At 37.3% G+C, this 25104-nt stretch overlaps 1 protein-coding gene across 1 annotated transcript in view; it reads right to left on the bottom strand.

Annotated features, from left to right (window-relative positions):
- Positions 1 to 1080: 1080 nt before the first annotated feature.
- The window catches only part of INSC (INSC spindle orientation adaptor protein), a 136123-nt gene continuing 112099 nt past the window's right edge, over positions 1081 to 25104 (bottom strand). The window contains exons 8-13 of the mRNA XM_066552524.1: positions 17997 to 18168; positions 15580 to 15758; positions 5044 to 5110; positions 3304 to 3459; positions 2584 to 2660; positions 1081 to 1209 (exon numbers count right to left, since the gene is read on the bottom strand). Coding sequence (XP_066408621.1) covers positions 1081 to 1209; positions 2584 to 2660; positions 3304 to 3459; positions 5044 to 5110; positions 15580 to 15758; positions 17997 to 18168 — 780 coding nt within the window. The remainder of the gene's footprint in view (positions 1210 to 2583; positions 2661 to 3303; positions 3460 to 5043; positions 5111 to 15579; positions 15759 to 17996; positions 18169 to 25104) is intronic.

Below are 25104 nucleotides of genomic sequence, written 5' to 3'. Positions count from 1 at the left end.
TAGATGTAGTTTTTCAATGAAAGGAAAAAGAAAGAATTAAAAAGAATGCTCATGGAAAAAAAAGTTGATTTCAAAAATCACATCTGTTATTTATGTTATCATCCATTTCTCAACTTCCAGAGCTCCTAAGAGTCCCATTAAAGTTTTAAAAATACAGAACTAGTTAACAAGCCAGAAAAATGAAAATTCAAGTTACAATTGATTAAACTCTTCAGATTATTTAGTGTAGATATAAAAAACTTTTCACAAAAACAGTAGCTTGGAATGTTAAAAACATGTCTGGACATTAGCACTTCCAGTTCTTGTAAGGCTTGGAAAGGAGAGAAAATTGTCATTGTATAATGGTTTTAAATCATAGGAGGAAAATATTACATTATGAGATAAAATACACATAGATCATCCAAGATTTTTCTAGAATTCTATGGACTTCTTTAGGATATTTCAGTCAATGTAAATAAAGAGCTTTCTGTCAGTGTGTATCCTCTGATGGAACACATCTTTATACAGACTAAGAATGTATTCAAGCATCATTTGAAGCCAGTACTTGAACATTTTTTGGAAATTTTTCTCTCAGTTACTTGATTCTATTAAAAGATAACAACAGTTAAGAACTGGACTCAGACTGTAACATCCCTTTCATTTCAAAGTATATACTTGCAGCTTTTAGGATTATTTTTCTCCTAATACAGATGAGGCTAACACATTTATTAAAAAACCTACAAAATTTCTTAACTATAGAAAAATATCAGTGAAAAAACATCATCAGAAGCATTTAACATTAAAACAAAAAATTCTTGGCTTCATTACCTTAATTCAACTATATTAAACAAAACATTGTGCTAGATGGCAGTGATAAGGTATTGTGTGTCTTGGCAGGAAAATAAAATAAAAAATACCTTTGCAAACCATAGTAACAAGTTTTCTCATTCTGTGCCTTTGCTCTGACAAACCACATTGTCATGGGTTTAGAATAAATAAGTCATAAATAAAAATAGGACTAAACCAAAATAAAATTGTACATGTGTTTTCATACTGTGTACCTATCACCTTCATCATTGTTCAAAGGTTTTTGGCTCCCAATTATACAAAGCTCTCTTCCATATTTGTGCACAGCAGAAAAGAATCCACGAGTCTGGGCTTTACCAGCTGCTGAAAATCGGAATCCTCCAGCCCATCAGGACTCATAACTGCCAACCTCCTCAGGGCTGCCTAGATAAACAAAACAGCATCATTGCAATGCAGTTTGGCAAAGGTTTCATTTCAGTTTGGCAAAGCCTTCATTGCAGAAATCCATTATAACCATACCTAAACAACAGCCAGAACTCAAACCTGAACTTTGCAGGTCTATGAGTTCTGCTGCCTGGGTAATCTCTTCTCACTGTCTTCATCTGTCAGATGACTCTTCCCTCATGCAAAGTTATTCAATGGCAATTATTTTGGGGCACTTTACTTTTAGACCTGAGCAGCATGTCTAAGTACAGAGCAAGCCCTCAGACACCAGTGACAGTACCTATCAGAGCTTGAAGCAGCTTACATCTCAAGAATAATATTTTTGCCACATTTTTATCAGAAAACATCTTCAGGCAATTACTAAAATATCAGGAGAAGCAGAGTTTCTGAGACAGGGAGGTAGGAAATGTCTCAAGCAATAGGCATGGATTCAAGGAATGTGCAGCAACAACTTCGGTGAGACAGAAAAATCATAGTCTGGTGTGCTGCCATTGCTCTGTGGTCTCTGCTCTGACCACACAAGATTAACAAGTCTTCCTGGCATGTAGGAAGAATAATCACAGCATTTTCTATGTTCCCATTTATACTTTCTGCATCCTGAATGCGACCTGCTTAAATGAACAAGCTGCAATAACCAAGCATTACTTTCACATTTAAAATAACATTAATATCACAAAGCACTGTCAAATGATATTCTTCAGTCTTCATTCACCAGAGCTTGTTCTCCAGCCCTAGATCACCCATGTCCCCAGAGGCCTCTCACAGAAAGCTTGGTGCAATCATTCAGCTCTGGCATTTGGCTCACAGTGCATGCAGTGCAGAGCCAGCAGATGGGATCTTTCTCCCAAGCAGAGACAGTTTTAAGCTTCTTCTGCCCACTCTTTGCTGGGCACTGTATTGTCTTGGTGACACAAATAGAAAAAACTGGATTGGAGTGGAAGCAAGAAATATCTTTTCCTCTTTTTGGATGCTTTACATAAGTATTTTCAAATATATGAGTGAGTGCAGATAAAGGGCTGCTACCCCTGTGACTCAAGGCTAATTTCAACAAACATAGAACCATCACAGAATGGAATTTAGGAATTAATGAATCCTTAAATTCCAAAGTGTTCCAAGGAAATTTTTTTGGTGCCCAATAATGTGAGGATGAAGCCATTCTTCCTGATGTGCTTAAATCTTCAATCTGAGGATGAATAATTGACAGTGTACAGGATAATGCTTAAGGGGAAAAGCAGGAGACCCTGACATGAATTTAAAACATTTCTGCAATACTTATGCATTTTGAAATCTAGAGGGATGTTTTTTCCTTAATTTTCCAGTATAAGCATGAAAGAAAGACTAAAATGTACATACCAGACATGCCACTAAGACAGAATCACTATTATTTCTTTCTGTTGGTGATCTGCAAAGTTTAATCAGGCGAGGAATACCTGAGAGCAACAAAAGAGTGTCAGGAGAAATAATTTAGAAAAACAACTTCTTATTTTGTGATATTTTTTTAGATGCATCATATTTCTCTTTTTTTAGTAGATATGATCTCTAATGCAAAGATGATATGCAAATACTTAAGGGACCTTCCATGGAGCTATGCAGTTCAGAGCAGTCATAATTAATAGTTGTAAAGCATAAACAAATAAATTGGGTTTACTTGCTGCTGCAATTTCAGAGTGGAAATTGTGACCTCCATTTCTTCCCTACCAATCCTCCCACACACCCTTAAAAATTCCTACCCGAAGAACACATTCCCTCCCATTGGATTCATCACATCTGGGCCTGCTGGGGTCCCAGTTTTCTGTGCCCTGACAGATCCTGCATAAAGGAGTGAGGAGGCAGCAGTGTCAGTTGGCACAGCAAGGCACAGCTCTGTGCTGAGTGGATGCTGCACCTCAGGCTCCTCTGGGAAACAAGCCAGAGGTTCATTTAGCTCCATCTCTTCTGTCATCCTCTGGACAGACTCTATAGGGAATATCTCTCACAAAGTTCACCAAGTGAGGCTAAAAATTACAAAGAGCTTCTCCATGACTGGCAGTTGCTCCCTCTTTCAGTGCCATTAAGCAGGGGACACATCCTTACAGCTGAGTTTTACAGCTGCCTCTGCCACCTCGGGATCCCGGCTGAGCCGTGCCAGGGTCACCGCAGATTTCTGCTGGACTCGCTCACAAGCTGCAGCTTCTGCTGGGTTTCCAGAGGAGGATTTCTCAAAGAGCATCTCCATTAAAAGCTGAACACCTGAAAGAATACAAGGGCCATCATTATCCACTCTCCATCAAAAATCTCAGTGCAAAAAAGTAAAGGGGAAAGGAAAGCTGGGCTAAAACAGACCAGCCACTGCCCAAAAAGGGAGAATGGAGAATACATAAATGAAGGCTGCAATTTTTACTTCAGCACCCAGGCACATCTGATCTATGCATAAGTTTGTCTTCACTAGGAAGCTACAGAACTTCTGGAACTAAAAAATGCTCTAACTCTTCCCTCCTCTAAAAGTTGGAATCTTAAATTTCACTAATTTATTTCAGTCAACCAAATGTAATTCCTTATTTGCTTCTAAATTAACCTGAAGGCAATCACTAACTGAAAAACCTGTAGTGACATATTTCAGGTCACTAAATGAAGTTTCACTCTCAATTCAAGTAATTAGTTTTTTGTTTACTTACATATTTTTAAGCAAGCCTTTAAAAGTTTCCTTCTCAAACTGTTTAAGGCTATTTTAGAATGAGGAATCCTTTAATAAAGGAAATTATTAAATTCTGTTTCTTGAATTTACTGTATAACACTTCACTCCAGAAAAGACAATGTTATCCCTGTCAAAGTGGCTTCATTAACTTATTGTTGCCTGTAGAAGTTGATATTCTTCTTGTAGCACCACAAAAAAAAAGAAGATGATTTCTCTTTTCTAGATTATTTTAAGTGTAAAGACAATTATGTGCTATTAGACTCCATATGCTATTAGGCATTCAGATTACATCAGGTAGCATCAGAGGATTTTAACTGTTAGAACATTTGCATAAATAATTCAGAGAATTATCATCAGAACCATGCAGCTAGATAATAATCAATCAACATACAAAAAAGTCAGAGTTGAGAAGAAAGTACCTAAATTCTCCAGCATTCGAAGACCATTCTCAAATTGTGGCCTCTGACTAGCACCTGCTTATTATAACATGAGACAGACACAAAAAACATTTTACACACAGGATGAGTGCCAACCTCCCTCAAAAGCCCGGGGGCAAATGCTTCTTGTGAAATTCCATGGCAAAGTGTGTGCACAAATTTTACTTGCTGTCATTGTCCCTGACAATCCACTGCAGTACTCAGCATGAGTTAGGCCTACTTGACCTAGCAAAGCAAGATATGTGAATTTTCACTGTAATTTAATGTTTCCCAACAAAACAAAAAAAAAAATCACCCATCTTACTCTATTGCTTGGCCTTGAATTTGCTGGTAGGTGTACTAATAAGGCATTTACATCTTACCACAATATTACCTGTATTACCACAATACAGGTTGCTGAAACACTTTTTACTTTTTTACTGCTTTCCTTTGCATCTAGGAGTAAGTCACACACACACAACACCAACAATGTGGTCACAAATGCAAAGTTTCCTTAAACAGTGGCATTTTATTTTGTTTGTGTGGAACCAACCCTAGGACTCATTTTGCACCCTGCAGCAATGTGCAATATGCAGCAGAGACAGGATGTAAAATGAAGCTTTATTAGTGAAGCCTTTCTCCTCTACCTTGTAAGTACTACATTCTCATCTACTCTCACTCTCCAGAAAGAAATAAAAACTATAATTCAGCTAAAATACATACCATTTCCTTGAATGATTTCTGAAGCACACTGGTCCAACACAGACATGTTTGCCAATATTGTTACCACCTGTTGTTAAAAAGAGAAGGAAATATGAAGTCCAGTCCTACAATTCAGTAATATTAAATATCATTGTAGTTCATAAAATAAATATGGCAGAAATAAGGCAAATTGCACTGAATCTGTTCAGGTGAAATGCTAAGAAATCCTTGCAAGAGATTTGGAGTTTTGAGCTTTGATTCAAGGGGATATTTAAGGAATATTTTCCAGCTTTGTTGAAGTCAAGAATTTTCTGCCTGTCAAGGCACTGTCTCAAAAGTAACTGGACTTAAAATTCTGTTCATACCTTTCTAGAGGTAAAAACCATGGTTAGGCTTTGTACCAACACGTTCTCTGTTAGTATATATGGCACAAGCCCATTCTGAGATCTTGATTTACAGAATTTCTTGTACCAAATAGCTTTAACTGTTTTTGAGATTAGGTGTAAGTCAACTTGCTTAAAGTGATGCAGCAAGCCACTGACAGAGCCTGCACCCTGTGGTGCTGTTGGCTTTCAGTCAGCCATTCCCTCATTGATGTCACATGCTTTCTCACACATCCTGAAAGACATTCTTCTCAGTCCTTCAAATACTTTGCTTTTTGCATGCAGACGCATCCCAATATTAACAGCATATGTGAGAGACCAAATAATAAATGCTAGAGATCTTCAGAATGCAAAACAGAAATAATATTCTTTCTTAAGAGGTTTTAAACTTTCTCTAATCTAATTCAGGAAAACTGACCAGCCTCAAAAATAATGGTCAGTTTTGGAATTGGTTATCAGCTTTTAACAGTACAGTGTCACTTCAGAAACCAGCAAACTTCTTAGATGTAAGGAGGCATGAGATCAAATCACCATTCTGATCTCACTTTGCCATTTTAAAAACAAGGATGACTCATTTCCAATGCTGTGACATAAAGGTCTTCCACTTTTGAAGGTGGTGTTACAGTGTCATCTCCCTGAATAAATATACTTACTTAGCATGCAAATGAGTTGCTGAAACTCTACAGAGTGACAGGTAGAAATATGGTAACTCAGTGTATGTCTATGTATTTATTCCATATTAATTATTAACTGTGTTGCAGGCAGAGTGTATATGTTTTCTCATTCTAAATTATATCCCGTTAATGAAAATTGCTTCCTCCGTGCAGAGTCTGTACCCCATGTGGCTCTCTAAGCCACAGATGAAGAATTCAATTAACCACAATTTGAATACATGCCAATTATTCCACTGCTTCAAGTTATTTTGTCTAATAAGTATTTTCATACATAAAAATAGTTTGTGTGCATCTTTTGACACCAAAAAATTATTTGAGGTTATAGCTATACTTCCTTTGTGTTGATTATGTGGCCCCCATATTTTGCAATATTTATGGACTAGCTTAGAGGGTTTATTTGTAACATTCTCCAGAGGGGTGTAAAAAAGATCCTTATGATCAATGACCATCAAGTTCTACCTGTATTATCTTCTAAAATCTTAGTAGGACTCAAAAGGTAGTTAAGCCATAGATTAGCTCACTCCATATAGATAACCCTTTTTTTTCCTCAAGAAAATCCATTTTCCTGTGATGTAAACATCGTAACAAAATAGGATAATGTAAAAATATAATAGGCAAGCAGAATGAAGAGTTGACTTTAAAGGCTCTATTTCCCCTACATTTTCCTCTTTTAAAGTTCATGCAACTTACATGAAAATTTCCTCTTTAACACAAACCAAAGTTCAAGGAAGTTTCCTATTAAGGATGAACTCTCTAGAGGAAAACAGAAACAAATGTAGACTCAATTTCCTTCAGAAAGTAACACTTCTGTGAGCACTGGTATTAATGAAGTCTCATCTCTTTTGCATTTATAGTTGATCAAAAAACATAAATAGATGTTTGCCAGAAGGTTCTCTCCCACTGTAGATTTTTTTTTTCTTTTTGTATACAGAAGCTTATACTGCAGTCTTTATCTTTGCTTCTCTTCCCATTATCTGGCTCCAAATTCCATGAAGCCTTAGGCACTCTCAAAAATATCTATGAAGTCCTGTTGAATCAGCAAACCAGTTCAGATGTTATGGTGAGACATGGAGCACACAAACAGATACAGATAAAAGTGACTGCCTGAGCCTCATTTCAGACTTGAAAATTATTGGAAAAGAATACATACCAAAACCTCTTTCAGAACTGAAATTACTTTGAAATAATTGTAAGGCTTGAAGATGTTTAACATGGATTCTCTACTGTTCAACTGCAATTTTTAGTATCAATTTCATTAATTGCTCAAATAATTGATCCTTTAAAAGAGCACACTCTGTGATTACAAAGCACTGGGATCTGACACAATTTATGATTCTTGCAATTATTTTGGATTCCTAAGCCATGCAATGAACTTGTGGTCAACTCAAAGTGTAAGAAAGAAGACATCCTGAAGACAGGATGCATGAGCTCTGGTCATCTGTCATTGCCTCCCTACCATGGAGAAGGAAAGCGCTGAAGCCACACACCAATTCTTGACCTGTGGGATTTGTAGATGTGCTATGAAGCAAATTTTGTCAGGGAACCCAGCATAATTCTCTTCCCCAGCACCTGTATCTCTGCTAAGCAGATCTGCTTTGGAGGTGGATCTTGACCCATGCATTTCCAATATCTGTATTTTAGCAGTGCTCTCCAATAGACTGACACAGGCTGGCCCACACTCCTTTCTCTGATCTCCAAATCCATCAAGAATTGCAGCTGCCTCTCTCTGCTAAACCTGGTGGCTGCAGTTTGTGAACTGGCAGCCCTAAATCCACTGTACTAATGAAGACCACAGAAAAATAGACTTGATCAACAAATAATCAGCATAGAAACCTAGAACAGCTTGAGTTGGAAGGGACCTTGTGGATCATCTAATGCCCATCCCTATTATAGGTAGTGACACTTCCCACTTGACCAAGTTTCTCAGAGCTCCATCCAGCCTGGCATCCCTGGACACTTCCAGGGATGGGACATCCTCAGCTTCTCTTGGCAACCTGCTCCTGTGCCTCACCACCCTCACAGCAAAGAATTTCTCCCTGATATCTAATCTAACCCAAACCTACTCTTGTTCCATTTGAAGCCATTCCCCTTGTCCTGTAACTACATGCCCTTGTAAAAAGTCCTTCTCCACCTTCCCTGTTGGCTCCCTCGGGTCCTGGAAGCCCTGTGACATTTGTTTGCCATCAGAAGGGAGCTGGATGGATGATTCAGGTCAGTGTCACGAGTAGCACTGCTAAAAACAACCAGAGGAACAGACCTGCAGGGCTCCTCCTGTGCTCAACACCTGCCTGCTTGCCTGTGCTCTGCACACCTGACCCACGGGGCACCGAGACACAGGGCAAGGCAGAACGTCAGCAAAGGAATTCTCAGCTAAAGCTCATGCCTTAGCACCTTCTGAAAGGGACACCAGCTTAGCAAAATAGCAACATGCAGAGATTTCACTGGGAGTAGTTAGATTTTTCACAAGAGTGAGAGATTAAGCAGTGAAAACTGAACTTAAAAACTTTAAATTTTTAAGTTAATTTTTAATTTATAAATTAAAATTGAACTTAAAAACTTCAGAACTTCAAAAAGCACATCCAAAATCAAGAAGCTTTGAAGGTTCATCTGTAAATGGTTTGTTGGTGAGCTGAGTACACAGGGATATTTGAGGGCCCCTTAGGACCCATGTAAAACTTCCCTGTTTAAAAAATAAAATTAAAAGATAATAGTGTTATTTTATATTTTTCAAATGGCAATACAGCATCATCTTCTTAGTCCTGAAATTTCCTTGGAAATTAATCTGAAATCCAATTAAAAATCTCCAATTTTGCAAGAAAAATAAGTAAACAGATATTAAACACAGATACATCTCTAGTGACAATATCAGATATTATTATAAAATTGGCAGTGTTTATTTTTTTTGGTTATTCTATATTTCATAATTTAAAATTTGTTTCTATTCCCACATAATGTCCTTCCACTCCCTCAGACTTTCACACATATTGAATTTATGAGTGGTGAACCTTCCTTTTAAGTTCTGTAGTCTGCTTTGCCCTGAACTGTAGGAATTTCAGTTGTCAAGAGCAATTCAAATTTGAGAAACCATGGTTGATTAAGAACCTTTAAAATAATTTTCTTCAAACAACAGTCACCTTGGAATTTTTTTTGGTTAAAATATGAAATTAATAATACTATAATAAAACTTTCCTAAACAACTAATGGTGACTAATGCTCATCAACCACTGTACAAAGGTACTAAATCTTTGCTGCAAAAGTAAAAACTAGATACAAATGCTTTGCTATAAAATAAGATACACTGGGAGTGTAAATCTGTAGTTATCAAAGAGATTTAAACTTAAAGAACACCTAAGAACAGAAGGCTTCTCTGAAAACTTTCCCTTAATGAGAGATTTAAAAAAGGTTTTCTCTTTATTGTAAAACCAACTACTAGGGAAGAAAGATGCGCATATTGGCCCTTTAGGAGGCTAAAATTTTCCACAACTGAGGGTCCCTTACCTCATTTGTGGGAGGGGGAAGTGTCTGCAGATGTGGAAGGTGTGGTGCTAATATACCTTTATTGATAATAAAGGCACACTGCTCAGGAGGCTTTTAGCAACAGTCCCAACATCAAAAGAAAGACACAAGCTCAAAATAAGAATTAGCAAGTAATTTAATAGAGTGGCAAAGTAGATCAATACAGAACTGCTAATTCTCTTAGTTAATTACTCCTTTAAGGCTGATTCATCGCTAAGTAATATTAATTTTTGGACATATTATAAGAGCATTTTGTAATTCATTCAAATAAATGAGACAAGCATAAATCATAGTGTGTCTGCAAAGTTCCAGATAGCCATCTTCAGAAACAAAGTGGCACCTGAATACTATTCAGAAGCAAAATAGTCTCTGTGTCTGAAGGTAAGTTAAAATCATCTCAACATCACAATTCAAGATCCATCCACAGGGAGACAGCAAAAGAGTGCATTTAGCAGGCATCAAGAACAGGCATTACAGCAAGTTGAGGTAGAAAAAGCCTTTCAAGATATTATCTATCAGGAGGAAAAACTTCAGTGAGAAATCTCTGGATATTCTCTCTGGGACATTATAATGCTTGAAAATAGAAAATAACTCCAATGGTTTCTGATAGCCATTTTTGTGATTGGGAACTTAGTTTTTCTTCCTGAAAACAGACAACAAATACAGCTAGATGAGCAGAAGAAGCTAATATCCCCCAAAAATAATAACAGTGGTTGGAGACAGGATCTGCTTGCAAAGTCTAGGTTTATTCTGAGACTGTGCCAGGGAAATGTATTTTTGGCATGCTGAGGCAGAGCAACAGAGACTAAAGCTGTAGGAAACTTACATTTTGGAATGAAGGAAGTCTTTACTACATTTTTATTTACGTTACTTCCTACTGCTGACTAATGTAGATAAGGAGTAGGCAGAATAGCCAGGTTCTCACATTATTTGTTTTAAAGAAGCACATAGGACATGCACCCTGTATGGGTCACATTGTGAAAATACGCATCCCATAAACCAGGGCATAGAACTAGCAATGACTGAGCTGGTGGCCACACTTTTGTGTCTTTCAGGTTAAAACCTGGGGGGGAAAGAATCTCTCAGACTTCCTTCAAGGCATTGAAAATTTCTCGTGTTTTTCAACCAGCCAAAGGCACCTAAGAGATCTGATCTCCCCAGAGCAGAGCACAAATGAGCCTTTCAACACAAATTAGTTTTTCAACTGAGCTGAGACTTTATTCTTCCAACTGAACCCCTTGCTTTGCAAGTGGGGGCACACTGTCTTATCCTGCACAGAATCTAAAACATGAGAGGCAGAATTGTAACTAAGCAGGAATTTTGTCCCAAAAATCTTAGCTTTTAAGATAGATAGTCAGTTTTGGACCCCTAAAATATAACAATCTGTAACATTGACCATATAATGCCACTCAGTACTCTTATTTATTTATGCTGGTCACGTTGCATGAAAAGACAGAGATAAGCAGTTAAACAGAAAAACAAAAGACATCAGGAAAATTATTACAATCTTACATAGGAAACTAACTGGAATATCATTAATATAATGGTGTGGTTAAAATTCAGATAGTCAAGTGACTTTGGCCTAATTTTCATTTTTGCATCTGTTACCAGCAGTCATGTTTCTTTCTTGATTTCTTAAGCTTTTTAAAATAACTTAATTTTTTAATTTACCAGTTCTCTTTATAGCTATATTAGTTGAAATCATGTTTTCTCAGTGTGATTTAGTCAATACTGGAAAGGATCCTACAGTTTTAATGTACAGTTTACCATCCACAGAGCACAGTCAGGCCTCTCAGAGGGAAGGGAATTCCAACCACATGTCTAGTGATCATGGTCTTAATGTCAGAGCTGGATATTAACAGAGACCTGTGCAAGAAAACAGGGCAGATACCCTTTTATGAACTTGTCCACATGTAAAGGCTTTGTTAATAAACTCCCCAGTATTCAGGAAATTTTGACTGAGAAGTAGTACTGCAAGTTTCTTTCATACAGACAGGGATTTTCAAAGGAAATCTAAAAGAACTGTCAACAGTCTTCTCATTAAAAACATTATTCTCAAGGTCTTTCACTAGGAATTCAGCAACATTTAGAAATCAAAACTTCTTTATATTATAGAAACATCTGTCTCTAATCTCCTTTTGACACTACAATCTTCATTTAAGGGGGGAAAAGTGAGGAAGGACAGTAAAAATAAACAGAATTGCCTGATAAGGAACAAAAGGTGAGGAGCAGAGAAAAGAATGTGGAACCTAGAGGAGGAAGATTTAAAATCTTAAATGAAACAGAAGATCTCAGTGTCTAAACCAGCAGCATCTCCCAAATACCAAGAGACAGGAAAGAATTTATTAGGGGAAAAAAAATCAGCAATCATTTCCAATTTTTATTCCAGCTTAAGAGCCTTTCTCCACCTCAAACAGTTTTGAAACATAACTCACTGATTTTAGACCTAGGAATAACCACTTTAAAATGGATGTGTTCACTGCACATTAATTCTTTGTCTGCCTGAGTAAGAGAAGCTCAGAAGGTGTTAGGCTATACCTCCACAGCTTCACAGGTAAGGTGAGAATACTAACAACACTGAAGAGACAAGTGGGAATGCAGAGAGAAAAATTGTATTATACATAAACATACTGTGCCCAAACATACATATTTCATATTTTTCTATGTAGAGTCTAAGATGATGGTTAAAGCCAAGAAGATCCTGGATGATAAGGGGTTTAGTTAAACCCCTCTTTTGACAGATCTCAAACTCCATTAAGACTGCATACACTAACACTGCTTAGTGTTATGAATTTAGGCATAAACCCTTCTGAAAGGATATTTTGATGGTTTTTTGAAGTAAAAATCTGCTCTTCAGAGAACAACTATCTGCAGAAAGAAACAGAACATGGGACATTCATATCCATTTTGACCCAAAATTGGGGAATACGGAGTCTGGAAAATAGTGCTTTATAACTGTTATTATACAATGTATTTTGTTACAAAACTAAGGAATCTCAGTATAATGTTGCTGGCTACAGAAACAGTCACATGCTTCTGTAAAATGGGCAATGATAATCTTGTTTATCAGTAAGTCCAGTTCTCAGTTCCAGATTTCTTTCCTGACCTAATCTAACACTGCCTGGGAAATGAAAGAAGAAGGAGGTTGGTTTTTGGATAGCAAAGACAGAAAAGGTTTGGGTTTTTTTTTAGTTTAAGTTTTTTAAAATGTTTTTTGTCATCTGGACAAAAAAAACTTTCCAGAAGTCAAAAGACAGAACAATTTTAAAGGTGCTTGAGCAGTAAAATATTTTTTGCAGCCAGTGCACAATCTATATCCAAATCCTGGGCAGAATGTTATTTATTTGTACCATCACAGAAGGTGATAATTAATAATAATTTTATGTCCTGCATAGAAGGGCATGGTTTGAATTTAAGATGAGATAAAATGGCACAAAGGAAAATAAATTTCAATGTTCCTTTGCACCATTTCAGCTGTCTTCCTCCCAGGTTTGGTTTACAGTAAAGCACACTTCAGTCTAGCAGAATATAATTTTCTTAAATTAGCATTAATACTAAAGTAGTAATATACTTAGAAGTATTAGGTAGTTTTCTATAAGTAGTTACACTACTTAAATTAAATATTTGTATGAAAAACAGAGCATTTGAGTTTGAAGGGTCTTTTATACAATTTTCTAATATTCAGACCACATTTTGTATCAGCTATGTAACTTCTTACTTTGTTTAATCATTTCAACATTTAGTATAACTTATTTCCAAATTATCTTTTTTACTGACCAGGATGACTTGGTCATTCAGAATGGGCATCAGTGCATGAAAATATATTTCACAGTGGTTCCATAATCCAAAATAAAATCTTGAATCAAAAAATTTTCAAGCCTATGCATCTTTAACATCTCCCTAGGCAAATTTCTACTGCCTGGGACATAATACTATATATTCTAGGAAAAGATTCCAACTACATTACTTACCTAAAAGGATTTCCTGTCAAAAGCCAAAAATCACAGTTTATGATACCATTATAAAATATAGTATTGTAGTGCTGTTTTTCTTTTCAGTTGAGTGTATTTTCCTCGTTGCAGTGATAGACACAGAGCAAATTAAAAGGCAAAATATTCCATGAGACTGCTGTAATTGGCAGGCACCATCCCCACCCCCAAATACAAGACTGAAGCAAGGGGAACAATTCACTCAAACACATTTGTTCAGGAATTGGAAGGAAGACTTCTCTCAAGTTTTGGCATTACCAAAACTGCTTGACTGGCAGCTCTTAAAGACAAGATGAGCAGTGCTCAGATTCCACCTGGACATTCAGTGCTCAGTAAAAACCCCAAGGGAGGATTTTATAGCTCCCATTGCTGCAGGAGCCAAGGAGGCAGCTCAGAATCTCCCTGCAGCACAACTCAGAGAACACCGCCCTTACTGCTCTAGTTCCTTGTTCTGAGAAGGAAGGTGAGGTGTCTGGGGGATGAGATCTCAGCTCTTGGAAGGAAGCCATTCAGTTTGCTGTTCATCTAGCTAGTGAGATGAACTTGCAGCTTGCAAGCTGCAAAAGGCCTGGAACGAGCCTGTCACCCAAAAAAAGTCATGCCTATTTCTTTCAAGATCTACCTTCCTCAAAAAAAGAAGGGGCTTGCTCTGCTACCCACAGAGCAAACTGCAAACTCACAGCTGACAGCAGAATCCAGATGAGGACACTAAAAAATAGGGAAATCAAAACTATAAGAGCATACAGGAAGAATTTTTAAAAAAGACTGAGAAGGATTGTACATATGTAATAGTACACAGCCATGACAACACCACAACTGATATCTCTGACTTTGCCCAAAGAGCACTACAGTAATTATGGCTTAATTCCATGTTTTATATATAGACCTGAGCTGAAAAACTACTAAGTGCTATTAGTAGAAGCTAAAGCAGCCCCAGTAATCCCTCTAGAATACCAATAATCAGTTTCTAGGGTCCTCTGTGCCTCGATTTCCAAGGCCTGGCTGCGGGTTAAGGATGAGCAAAGCCTTCTATGGCAGTGCAGATCCTAAATCTATCCTAAGTCATCTTTTGTAATCTAAATCTACCATAAGTCATCTTTTGGCTCCTTCAGAGCTGTGAAAGGGAAAGTTGTGAGGCCTGAATGGTGGACTTCTAATTACAGTCACAAAGTCTCATGGACAGAAGTAGGTTAAGTTTGCTTAGTACCAGCCTCCATCCCTCAGTAGCCACTACTGAACCCTCAGGCCTCATTCACATCACTGCTGAGGCAAAATTAATCACTGAGATGCCAAATAAGCAGTGCCTCTGCACCACCTCAATGCACTGGAGTGCCTGAGAGGAGCAAAAGAATTCCCCCTGATTTCGTCTGTGCATTAGCATAGACCTTTAGTATTCTGTGTCCCTTTACCAAAAAAAAAATTTAAAATACTGGTGAGAAGGAAAGAGAAAGGCAAAAGCACATTAGCAGTATTTGCCAATAGAAATTTGCAAACCATCTACCAGGCAGACAGGACTTGGTCCAAAGCCCACCGACGTCAATGGGCTGGGGATCAGGTCTTTATTCAGCTTTTGGATCTAATTCCTCTTTGAACTGACAACTGTATATTTAGGCTCTATATTTATCTTTGCCTCAAAACTCTGTCCAGTCAAGTTTTGAATTCTACAAAGACAGAAATCCCATAACCTCTCTGGATCTCTGTGTCACTGGCCTAATTCATGATGAAAAACAATAAATTCTGCTATCTTAGATATATGGAACTCAACTTCTTTTTTTTTTTTTTTTTTTTTTTACTTTTTGAAAATCACATTAAAGCTGTCATATTTTATAATTCTCATTTTAAAAAAATTAAAAAACGACCAAAACCAAAGAAGGAACAGAAGCAGATAAAGAGGCAATACAATGAAAAGAACCAAGAAGGGATTGGCTATGTCAAAATAGACACAGTGCTGAAACCTTTTGGCTTTTACACAAATGTGACAGAGAAATTCCTCACCTGATCCCTGGAATATGGAGTATCCACTATGTGTCTGTCTGAGCACGCTGCTAGGAGAATCTTCATTGCATTTAACTGGAGCAATATTTCACAAGCCATGGTATCAAAGAAAGTGATATTGGCAAGAGCTGCTGAAGCCAGCAGGAAAACTTCACCTGATGAGGCTTCTTGGCACAGTTCTAGGAATGCAGAAAATAAGCTGAATAAAAGTCATTCCTTCAATGCAGCTGTTTAAGGCAATATTTAAGCATCTGCAGCTTGCAATAGTGATCTTATTAGCCAATATCAAGTTCATAAATATGGAGATAAAAATGGAAACAAAAAATATAAACTTAATTTTTTTTCAGTTATAACATCATAGAGGGGTTTAGGGTGGAAAAGACTTCTAAGATCATCAGCTCCAACCAAACCCATCTCTGCCAAGTCCATCACTAAACCGTGGGCCCAAGTACCACATCCACACAGCTTTAAATACCTCCAGGGATGGCGACTCAACCACTTCCCCAGGCAGAGTGCTCCAGCATTTAACAGCTCTCTCCATGAAATATTTTTTTCCTAATATCCAATCTAAAATTCCCCTGGCACAACTTGAGGCCATTTACTCTTGTTCTATCACCTGTTATTTGGAGGAGACCAACATCCACCTCACCAGAACCCCTGATGAACGATATACTCTACCTAGTATACCGCTCTACTGGGAATATTTCACTGCATGTTGTTCAAAATAAAGCTTGATATAACTAAATAAAATCAAATACAGGAGGCAGAAATCTAAAAGTAAATTACCCATATAAGAATAATTCTATCCTCTTCTTTAGAACAAGGTACATGTTGCTTATCTCTAAATCTAATTCTCTGTAGTTGAAAATAATCTTGCATATTTTTCAACTTCAATAAGTGCTGAAGCGACAGCTACCTTTTAATCCCTTGTACATATGTACTTTAACTAAGATGTGAATCACCTGGTAATGGGATTTCTGCATGGTTTAAAAATTAAACCTATTACAGTAATTCAATTACTGAGTTATAAATATTACAAGGAAAGTGGTGTGTGATTACCAAAACGGCTCTTGCAAAATTATACATGTTCTATTTTTAACACTTACATTTCTTGGGCAGAATATGTATAGCTAAAATTCCTATGGAACTTAAGGAGCAACAACTGAGGAATGATCCACCAGCTAATACATTCTGGATAAACTGTTCAGATTGGCCCTTGACTGCAGTTCACTAAAATAACCCAGAAAATAATCTGAAACAAATCAGGTCAGATGCTGCTAGCTACAACAGAACCAAGCTCAGCACAGGTTAATTCCACCCATTGGATTCCGGGCAGTGTCAGGGCAAAAGCTTCTCCATTTGTTGCTGGACATGAGGAATAAATTGTTCCCTTGATTTCTGCATCATTAGTTCTGTTTTGGCCTACTGAGGAATGCCTAAATACAGCTCAGATAATTCCCAGCCACAGCAGAGTCCTCAAGCACTCATACTACTCTTTTTTCTTCTTTAAAAAGCAAACGAGCAAACAAACAAAAAAACCCCAACTGTATTCAAATTGAAGTTCTGCAGTTTAACCACTGGGTTCACTAGAAAAAAAATTCTAAATGTACTTATCTATTGTACATGAGAAATCAAACCAGAAAATCCAAACAGTACATTCTGACTTGGAGCTCTGGGAAACTGAATTTCTAGACCAGAGAGAAAAGAATGCTTGAATGAAAGCTTCTGGTATTTGAGCTCTGGGAAACTGAATTTCTAGACCAGAGAGAAAAGAATGCTTGAATGAAAGCTTCTGGTATTTGAGAGGGAGGGAGCACAGTGCCAGAAATAAGAAATTCCTCTCTTTAGAAAACAATGAGAAATGTCATCTTATTTTTCTAAAGTATCCTCACTGACCCAGGTTAAGGAAAGTCTTGTTGCTACCTTTGTCTCACCTTACCATGGATCAGGGACCTAGACAAGAAAGACAGATCTTTCATTTTCTTGTAACAATACCCATAGATTATATCACACTCCACTTTTCCTCTGAATTATCATACAAATGCAGATGTAGCGGTGAGCTTGAGTCCTAGCAAGTTTGGAAAATACAACAGGCATAAGGGCTATCAGCTCTCAATATTCCTCTTTTATAGACAAAAACCAGACAAAAGCATGATTTGCTGAGTCCTCCCTGGAGGCTCTTAAGATATACTTTCACACAGATACTATTTTTACAAATATGCATAAATTCTATTCACATGAGGCCTGGAGTAAAAAAATATTATGTAATTGCAGAATTCTCTGGTTCAGAATTTAAAATTGTTATTTTATCTGTTAAGGGAAGGATGGTAAACATTATTTAGGGAATATTTTTAACGTAAGACTCATACCCTAACCTGTTACTTTAACGGGACTCAGAAGTCCTGTAGAAAACTTACTGACAAGTGCTGTCACAATTTCTTCCATATTTTCCAGGAAGCTGCTGAGATGCTGAGTGAATGTGAGATGTGGAGATGTGATCTGGGCAATTACTGCTGCTGCTTCTGCATGGGTTGCTTCAGAATGGCTGGTATCAGTGAGGATGTCAGCCAGGCACAGTATCCCATCCACCTATGGAGAAACAAGAGGTAGAAGTTAGAAATATTATAGGAAGCACTTTTGCAACCAAAGATGGTTTTCTATTTGTCTTTTCTTGGCAGTGACTAAACTCCTCCATTTATTTTCAAAAATAACTTAAACTTGGTGGCCTTTGTGTCACAGGAAGTTTCAGTTTAGCAACTACAAATGAGTTCAGCATATGAGTTTGTTGTCCTGCCAAAAGTCTTGCGGTTCCTTCTCCCTTAATGTTTTTGTGAAATCAGTTTTGGTCCAACAAAGTCTTCTCTGACAGACATCTAAAGTTAAATATAAATCCAAAAGTAAGCTCTGATAAGCAAATGTTAACTGCTACTATGCCTCATTTGAGTTCTACTACAAGACTCAAACCTCAATGCGCACTAACGTCTAAACAGACAAATTTTTTTTGCCACTTTTCCCTGAAATTGTCACAAAGCCAACAAAGGATCAAGAAGAATACTATTAACATGACTCTGGCCAAGCTGCTCCTGATGAGCTTGCACAGTACTTCTACCAAAGCCAGGTCCAGACATGCATACTTCAAAGGGAAACAGAATAATGAGAGCTGACTTAAGTTTATGCTTTTAGAGTGTTTGAAGTACTCTTACACACTTCAGGCAGATAGATCATATATACACATATTGGTTTAAATTATTGGAGACCCACTGGCACAACAAAAGACAGCAACAGGGCACATCCATTGGACTCATTGTGAGCAACAAAACACAGCAAGGGAGTGTTCTCTGTGCACAGGGGCATCATCTGGGAACTTTCAAATTAAAAGCAATGTGTTTCTCCCCATTTAACATAGCCCTGAATAACTTATCTTGTTGACAAGCAAGTAGTTAGACCGTAGGATCATTTAGGATGTGAAAGGCCCCCAAGATCCCTGAGTGCAGCCTACGACTGACCACCTTGTCAAGCAGACATGGCATTCAGTGCTGCTCAGTCATGGTGGCTGCACCACCTCCCCTGGGCAGTACAGTCCAAAGTTTGACAACCCTTTTCACATAGGAATTTTCTTGATGTCCAGCCTGACCCTTCCCTGGTGCAGCTTGAGGCCATTTCACCTTGTCCTGTCACTGGCTGCCTGGGAGAAGAGGCCGAGTCCCACCTTACTCCATCTTCCTTTCACTGAGTTGTAGAGCGATAAAGTCTCTCCCCTGAGCCTCCTTTTCTCCAGGCTAAACACCCCCAGCCCTGGACAATTTAGAGATACAAGGAGGAGTTAAGAAGGCTTAGTACTGAAATATGCTTCAACACTCAAACAAAAACCCACATTTGTGTTGCACACCCACTCTTGGCTCTGTCAACTCAAAGCTTCCTCACAACATCCATGTTAAGTTCTACCCATTATCTTCAAAAAGGGCATTTAGCAAATCTCTTATTCTCGTTTTTGTTATTTATTAATAGAGAATGTTGAGTTATCTTAATTACTTATCCTGCAATGGCCATGAATTAAATTATTTGATAAGTACTGACAGTTACTGTATTTTATGAGAAAAGCTCTCAGGTAGATAGGAATAAAAATTACCCTCTGTAAGATTATTCACTGGGATGGAGTTTTTAATAAGAAATGGACTATATCATTGAAACTCTAATAACATAGACAAATAGAAAAGAAATTATATCTCTATTTTTCCCCAGATCACAAATGGTATTTATTGTAGATGCTCTAGCACTGGCAAAAAGAGAAAGAATAAATTTTCAATGTTGAATTTTTTTCTTGACAAGCTTTCAACATTAATCTACCTACAGCAAAATATTTCCTTCTACTTATGGCAGAATTCTACGGCTTGAAACAGCAGAGTCACATAATTCACTGGGCTTCAAGGTATATTAATAGATCTCAGTGTCAAGAATTAATCTATGTCCTCACAAGATGATTTAGTACCCAAAGTGTGCTAGACAATATCATATGCAAAACCCCACAATTTTGTCACCTTGAAATCTCCCCAGATCACACCTTGTCTGGGGTCCAAAGGATGTTAATAACAACAGGCAGTAAAAAAAGTTAAACATATTCCAAGACATTCAAAAAATACTTCACAAGAAAGTTCTTCTAAGATCCACTTCAGTCTTCAGCTCTAAATTTACCGGTTAAAATTCACTTGGCCTACTTATATTCAATGCCCTTGACAAATGACTTAAGAGTACTTTTATGCTGTTTGAGAACAGGTAATGGCTTATGAAAGACAGGTACAAGTACATGGTTAGATTTTTCTATCACCAGTAATTGTGTAAATCTACATTAATGATATAAGCTTCTACTGCTGTACTCAAATTTTAAATCACATATTTGATTTCATTATTTGCTAAGTGATAGGTGTTGGAAATTGGGAGTAGCTGAAATGAGAATAAAAAAAGCAGATACAATTTTATTCAACACAGAGATAAATTACATATTTTGGGTCTGTGAAACCCAGCACTAGTTATTCTCCTTCCTTTTCAGAAACACGTAAAATACTAACAAATTCAGCCTAAAATTTTCTCCATACACTTTTTCCTCCCATCTTAAATATAGAAAATAAAATAATTCTACTTCAGCAGGCAACCCCATTTATAAGTGTCTAGCAATAAATTTTAAAATGACAGGGGAACAATCTAATAAAAGCACTTTAACATCCAAAAAGAAATTGCTGCTCAAAGCATTTTTATAATTAGGTTTCACACTGAAAGGAACTTTGGATGGCTGCCCTGTTTTCTGTTTAATTTTGGTGAAGTAATCAGCTAAATGTCAAATCTGTTCATCACCTTGGCAATACAAAAGAACCAGTTAGCCAGATAATGCAAACAAATGAATTCCATGAATGCAACAAGATGCTGTGAAGCCCCTGCATTTGAGGAATGGCGTTCAGTAAATGCTTGATCACTAATATTTCAGTATTGATAACTGGAAACATGCCAGGAACTTACATCCTTATGAACATAGCCCTGTTGTAGAAACTTAATCCAAGTGACAAAATAAATGTCTGACCATGTTACTGCATAGATCAAGTCTTCTGAAAGGAAATAATTTCTTTTTTTCTACAACAGGAATGAATGAGTTCTGGGGCAAAAGTCTTGTTTCTTCAGTATACCTATCCTTCCTCCTAAAAACATTAAATAAAACTAGGCATTTGTTAAAGATACCGATACAGAACTTGGGATGAATTGCATTAATGATTTCATGATTTGAAATATTACACACAACAGCAATCTTAACTCTCTGCTTCCCACAAGGGGGTTTAAGGCAGTTTTTCCATGCCACTCTGGGAACCAAGACCCATTGCCTTCCTTTTAGAAATATCTATGTTCATTTGTATAAAATGCTGCTAAAATCCTTTTCTCATAGCATGATTTTCCCTACCATTCCTGTTTGCTCACTTAACATTCAGATGATCCCTACATATTGGTAAAACTTTGGTCAAAACACTTTTTTGTCTTCTCTAAATTGATCTCCAGAGTCACTTAGTGAGACTGGAAAGTCTTACAGGCTTCTGTCAGCTGATTTCCCACTGTGAATTCCATGGATAACATTATCAGCCCAAATCTGGGTGCCTCTGGTAAGAACAACCAGCAGATTTCAAAGCAGTTTTACAGAAGAGTAAAATGAAGATGTTGAGATCCAGAGGTAGGGCAGCAAATGTGGAAACAATATCACAAAAGGGATTACCCCTTAAACAACTTTCCCAGAAGAGAATTTCAAAAGCAGAGGCTGCACCCAACAGTCAAGAACTGATAGATCAGAGCTTTGTGCCTTCTCTCCTTTCACCCATGCTGTGTAATAACACCTCCTACCTGAAGCCAGGACAGGTTTACTATGTAGGTGAAGACATGAATATTAGCAGGGCAAACCAAATATATAAATGTGGATAAAAACCCAAACACATCAAAATTTATAGGATGAGAAAGAGGGTAACTGACAAAGGTAGCAGGAAGGGAGGATTATCATATTCATCCAGCAAAACCCATGTATTGTTATTTTGATGACTTGTTACTGAGTAATGAAATTGAATGAGATGATATAGTAACAAAGTGATGCCATTAAAGCATTCCCAAATATAATCCTGAATAATCCAAATTACTTCAACAATTCCATGGCAGCAGCAGTGACCAGTGAACAAAACTGCAATGATTTTATAACTAATGCTGTACAACAGTGGCCATGGCACCTAATTTAAAAGCCCTGTTGTGTACACCATGGAATAGTGTGTGGCTGAATAGAAGTTGACCAGTTCCCAACTCAGTAGCTTTGAAACTTCTGTCAATAACTTTAGCTTTGTATCTAAACTGGCAGTGATTTGTGCTTTGGTTTACAGCAACTTTGACTACAACTTCCCTTTAAAACTCCCTTCCTTCAGATGGGGTCAAGCTGATGAAGAGGTATTTGTTCTTTCTGACGTTTATCCACCAAGGAGAAGTGTAAAGTTGATCCAGGAATATTGTTATGTGCATAAGAGAAAAGACATCTGGCTGTATCAGCTTGAAGGATGCATTAAATGTGGCAATTCCCGAGTAGCAACTTTACATCAATGTTGCAGGGAGAAGCAAAGTGCAGAGCAAGATGAAATAAGAAGTTCCTTACTCTGGATTGTCTAGGAGTCAAAATATTAATCCTGTGCAAACCCTTTCTCCCTATGAAACCAAGAGGAAGCAGCCCTGCACCTTAAAATTCATGTTCCTCAGCACTCAGAGATGCTCTAAGCCCGTTGCAGATAAAAAGTACAAGTAGTTGTCAAAGAGATAATAGAGAATAATTAATTTTACAAGAAGGATGGACAAAATCAGTAAGGCTGATATCCAAGACAAGACTTCTCTCTTGTCTTTGCTTCAAGGATAAGAGAATAGCTGGCTTTGAACTCCCTCAATATTGAGGACTACTATGAAAAGTAAAACAGTCTTTTAAAGTATTTTTGTGGTTGGTAAAAGAAACCAGGCACTGCACTGCTATTAGCCTAGCAATATTCACATATCCCCATTCCCATAAATCACAGCTTACATTGCTTCAAACTACTCCCCACAAATATAAGTGAAATATCCAAGGATAAACTCACCTTTCCTGATCTACTCCTCCAATGTGATATCCCTCCTTTTCTACAGGATAAACCCTGAGTGGCTACAAAGGGCAGGAGCAGAGACTGCAAAGGAATTCACTTTCAGTTATGCAGAAGTCACTGTAGTGCACGTAGGTGTTCACAAAATCAGGTTACATTGATAAAGCCACTGGGGAAACCACAGGGCAAACCACTGGTCACAAATGAGCACAGTGGCTTAGGGGGGAAAGAAAAGGAATTTGCAATTACCCTTTGACAATACTCAACATTTGTTACATTTTCTTTCTCCTATTCTGTCAAACAATCCCAATAATGACTATGTTACCTGTAGAGTCAGAACCCTGTAAGAATAAGAAAGAACTATTTATGATACATATTCTGATACATATTTAAGGAAGAACTATTTATTATATATATGATAAAGATTAAATATGATAAAGATTAAATTCTTGAAGTTATGTGACACATGACACCAAATGTTTCTCAGGTTCTTGTGCCCTACATTTTTGAGGGCTGGATGCACCAGCTTGTTTTTAAGCTGCAAGAATCTATTCCTATTTGTAGGGTTTTCTTGGTATCTGCATCTGCATTACAAATTCCAGAAAGTACATGCTTGTTTCTTTTAAATAATGGATAAGGCTTTATACGTTATATTTTGGGGTCTGAAATCCATTAAAATGAAGCCACACAGACCCAAAAAAGGACTTGTCAACAAGATGAGAGGAACTGTCAAGTGGTGTACGAGAATGCTGAACAAGATACTGGGACCTGAAGTCTGAATTAAGGAGAGACCATACATTAGTAATTTTCACATAGCCCTCATTTTTATTTACCCTGGGGGGTCATAGTCTGAGAAAAGGAAAAACACCCACCTCAACTACTCTTATAAACAAACAGGGGCTCTGGGTTATGTGTAGCAGGGCACTCCAGAAAATGAGATGTGCTCCCTGAAAAAAAATATGCACCAGTCATCTACTTCTAAATAAATAATGTCACAGCCACTTCATGGTGTGAGGGTAAATTCTCCAACACCTGGTGCCTGGCATTTAAAAACAAGAACACTCTTTCAACATGTTTGATTATTTTGTATCATTTAGGTTTGGTGTGACACCATGGTTTTTATTTTCTAGTGTCTCTTAGTCTAGCTTTTCATGATTAAAAAAAAACCTCATGCACATTGCATTTTTGGAGGACCCTCATTTTATTACGATAATGAGAAAGGGTCTCTATCCAAAAAAAGCAGCATGGAGGTCACAGCCACTCATTAGCACCTAATCTAACTCTTCAGAGTGTCTTTCCTCTCTCAGGAAAAGTATCTGATAATCTTCCTGCTAGAATTCTTGATTTGTTCATGTCAAAAATTTGAAGCCTTAATTATGCTGCGGATTTAATTAATAATTTTAATAATCCCTATTGCTATTATTACTGTAATTCCACATAAAATTTCTCTCATTTAATTAAAATTCTTGACCAGCTATATAGCATGGTCAAGACCATGACTTTCACACAAATACAACCCTACTCTATTCTCAAATTACAGCAATGGAAACACCACAGTAGAAAGCAGAGTTACATTAGAGAGGTAGAGAAAGTGAGCTATGGACATGCATAGGCTTTTCTGCTTTTTTTAACTCTTATTTTAAATATGAGATTTTTGCAAACTCTTTTAAGAAAAAGATCCTTCTGCAAACAATTTTCCTGCATTTCTCATTTCAATGGTGTCAGTTTAGCCTAAAAAATATCCACTCTCTAAAATGCAAGGCTTCTGCAGTAGTTCAGTTATGTGTACACTAATCAAAGGCACTACACAGTTGAATATTTGTATAATGTACTAAATATACACAGTAACTTGCTCAGAAAAAAGGTTTTCCATCTAAATTCATATAGATACCAA

Source organism: Molothrus aeneus, chromosome 6 (assembly GCF_037042795.1).
Source record: "Molothrus aeneus isolate 106 chromosome 6, BPBGC_Maene_1.0, whole genome shotgun sequence".
NCBI lineage: Eukaryota > Metazoa > Chordata > Aves > Passeriformes > Icteridae > Molothrus > Molothrus aeneus.
This window is presented reverse-complemented; position numbering and strand designations above follow the sequence as displayed.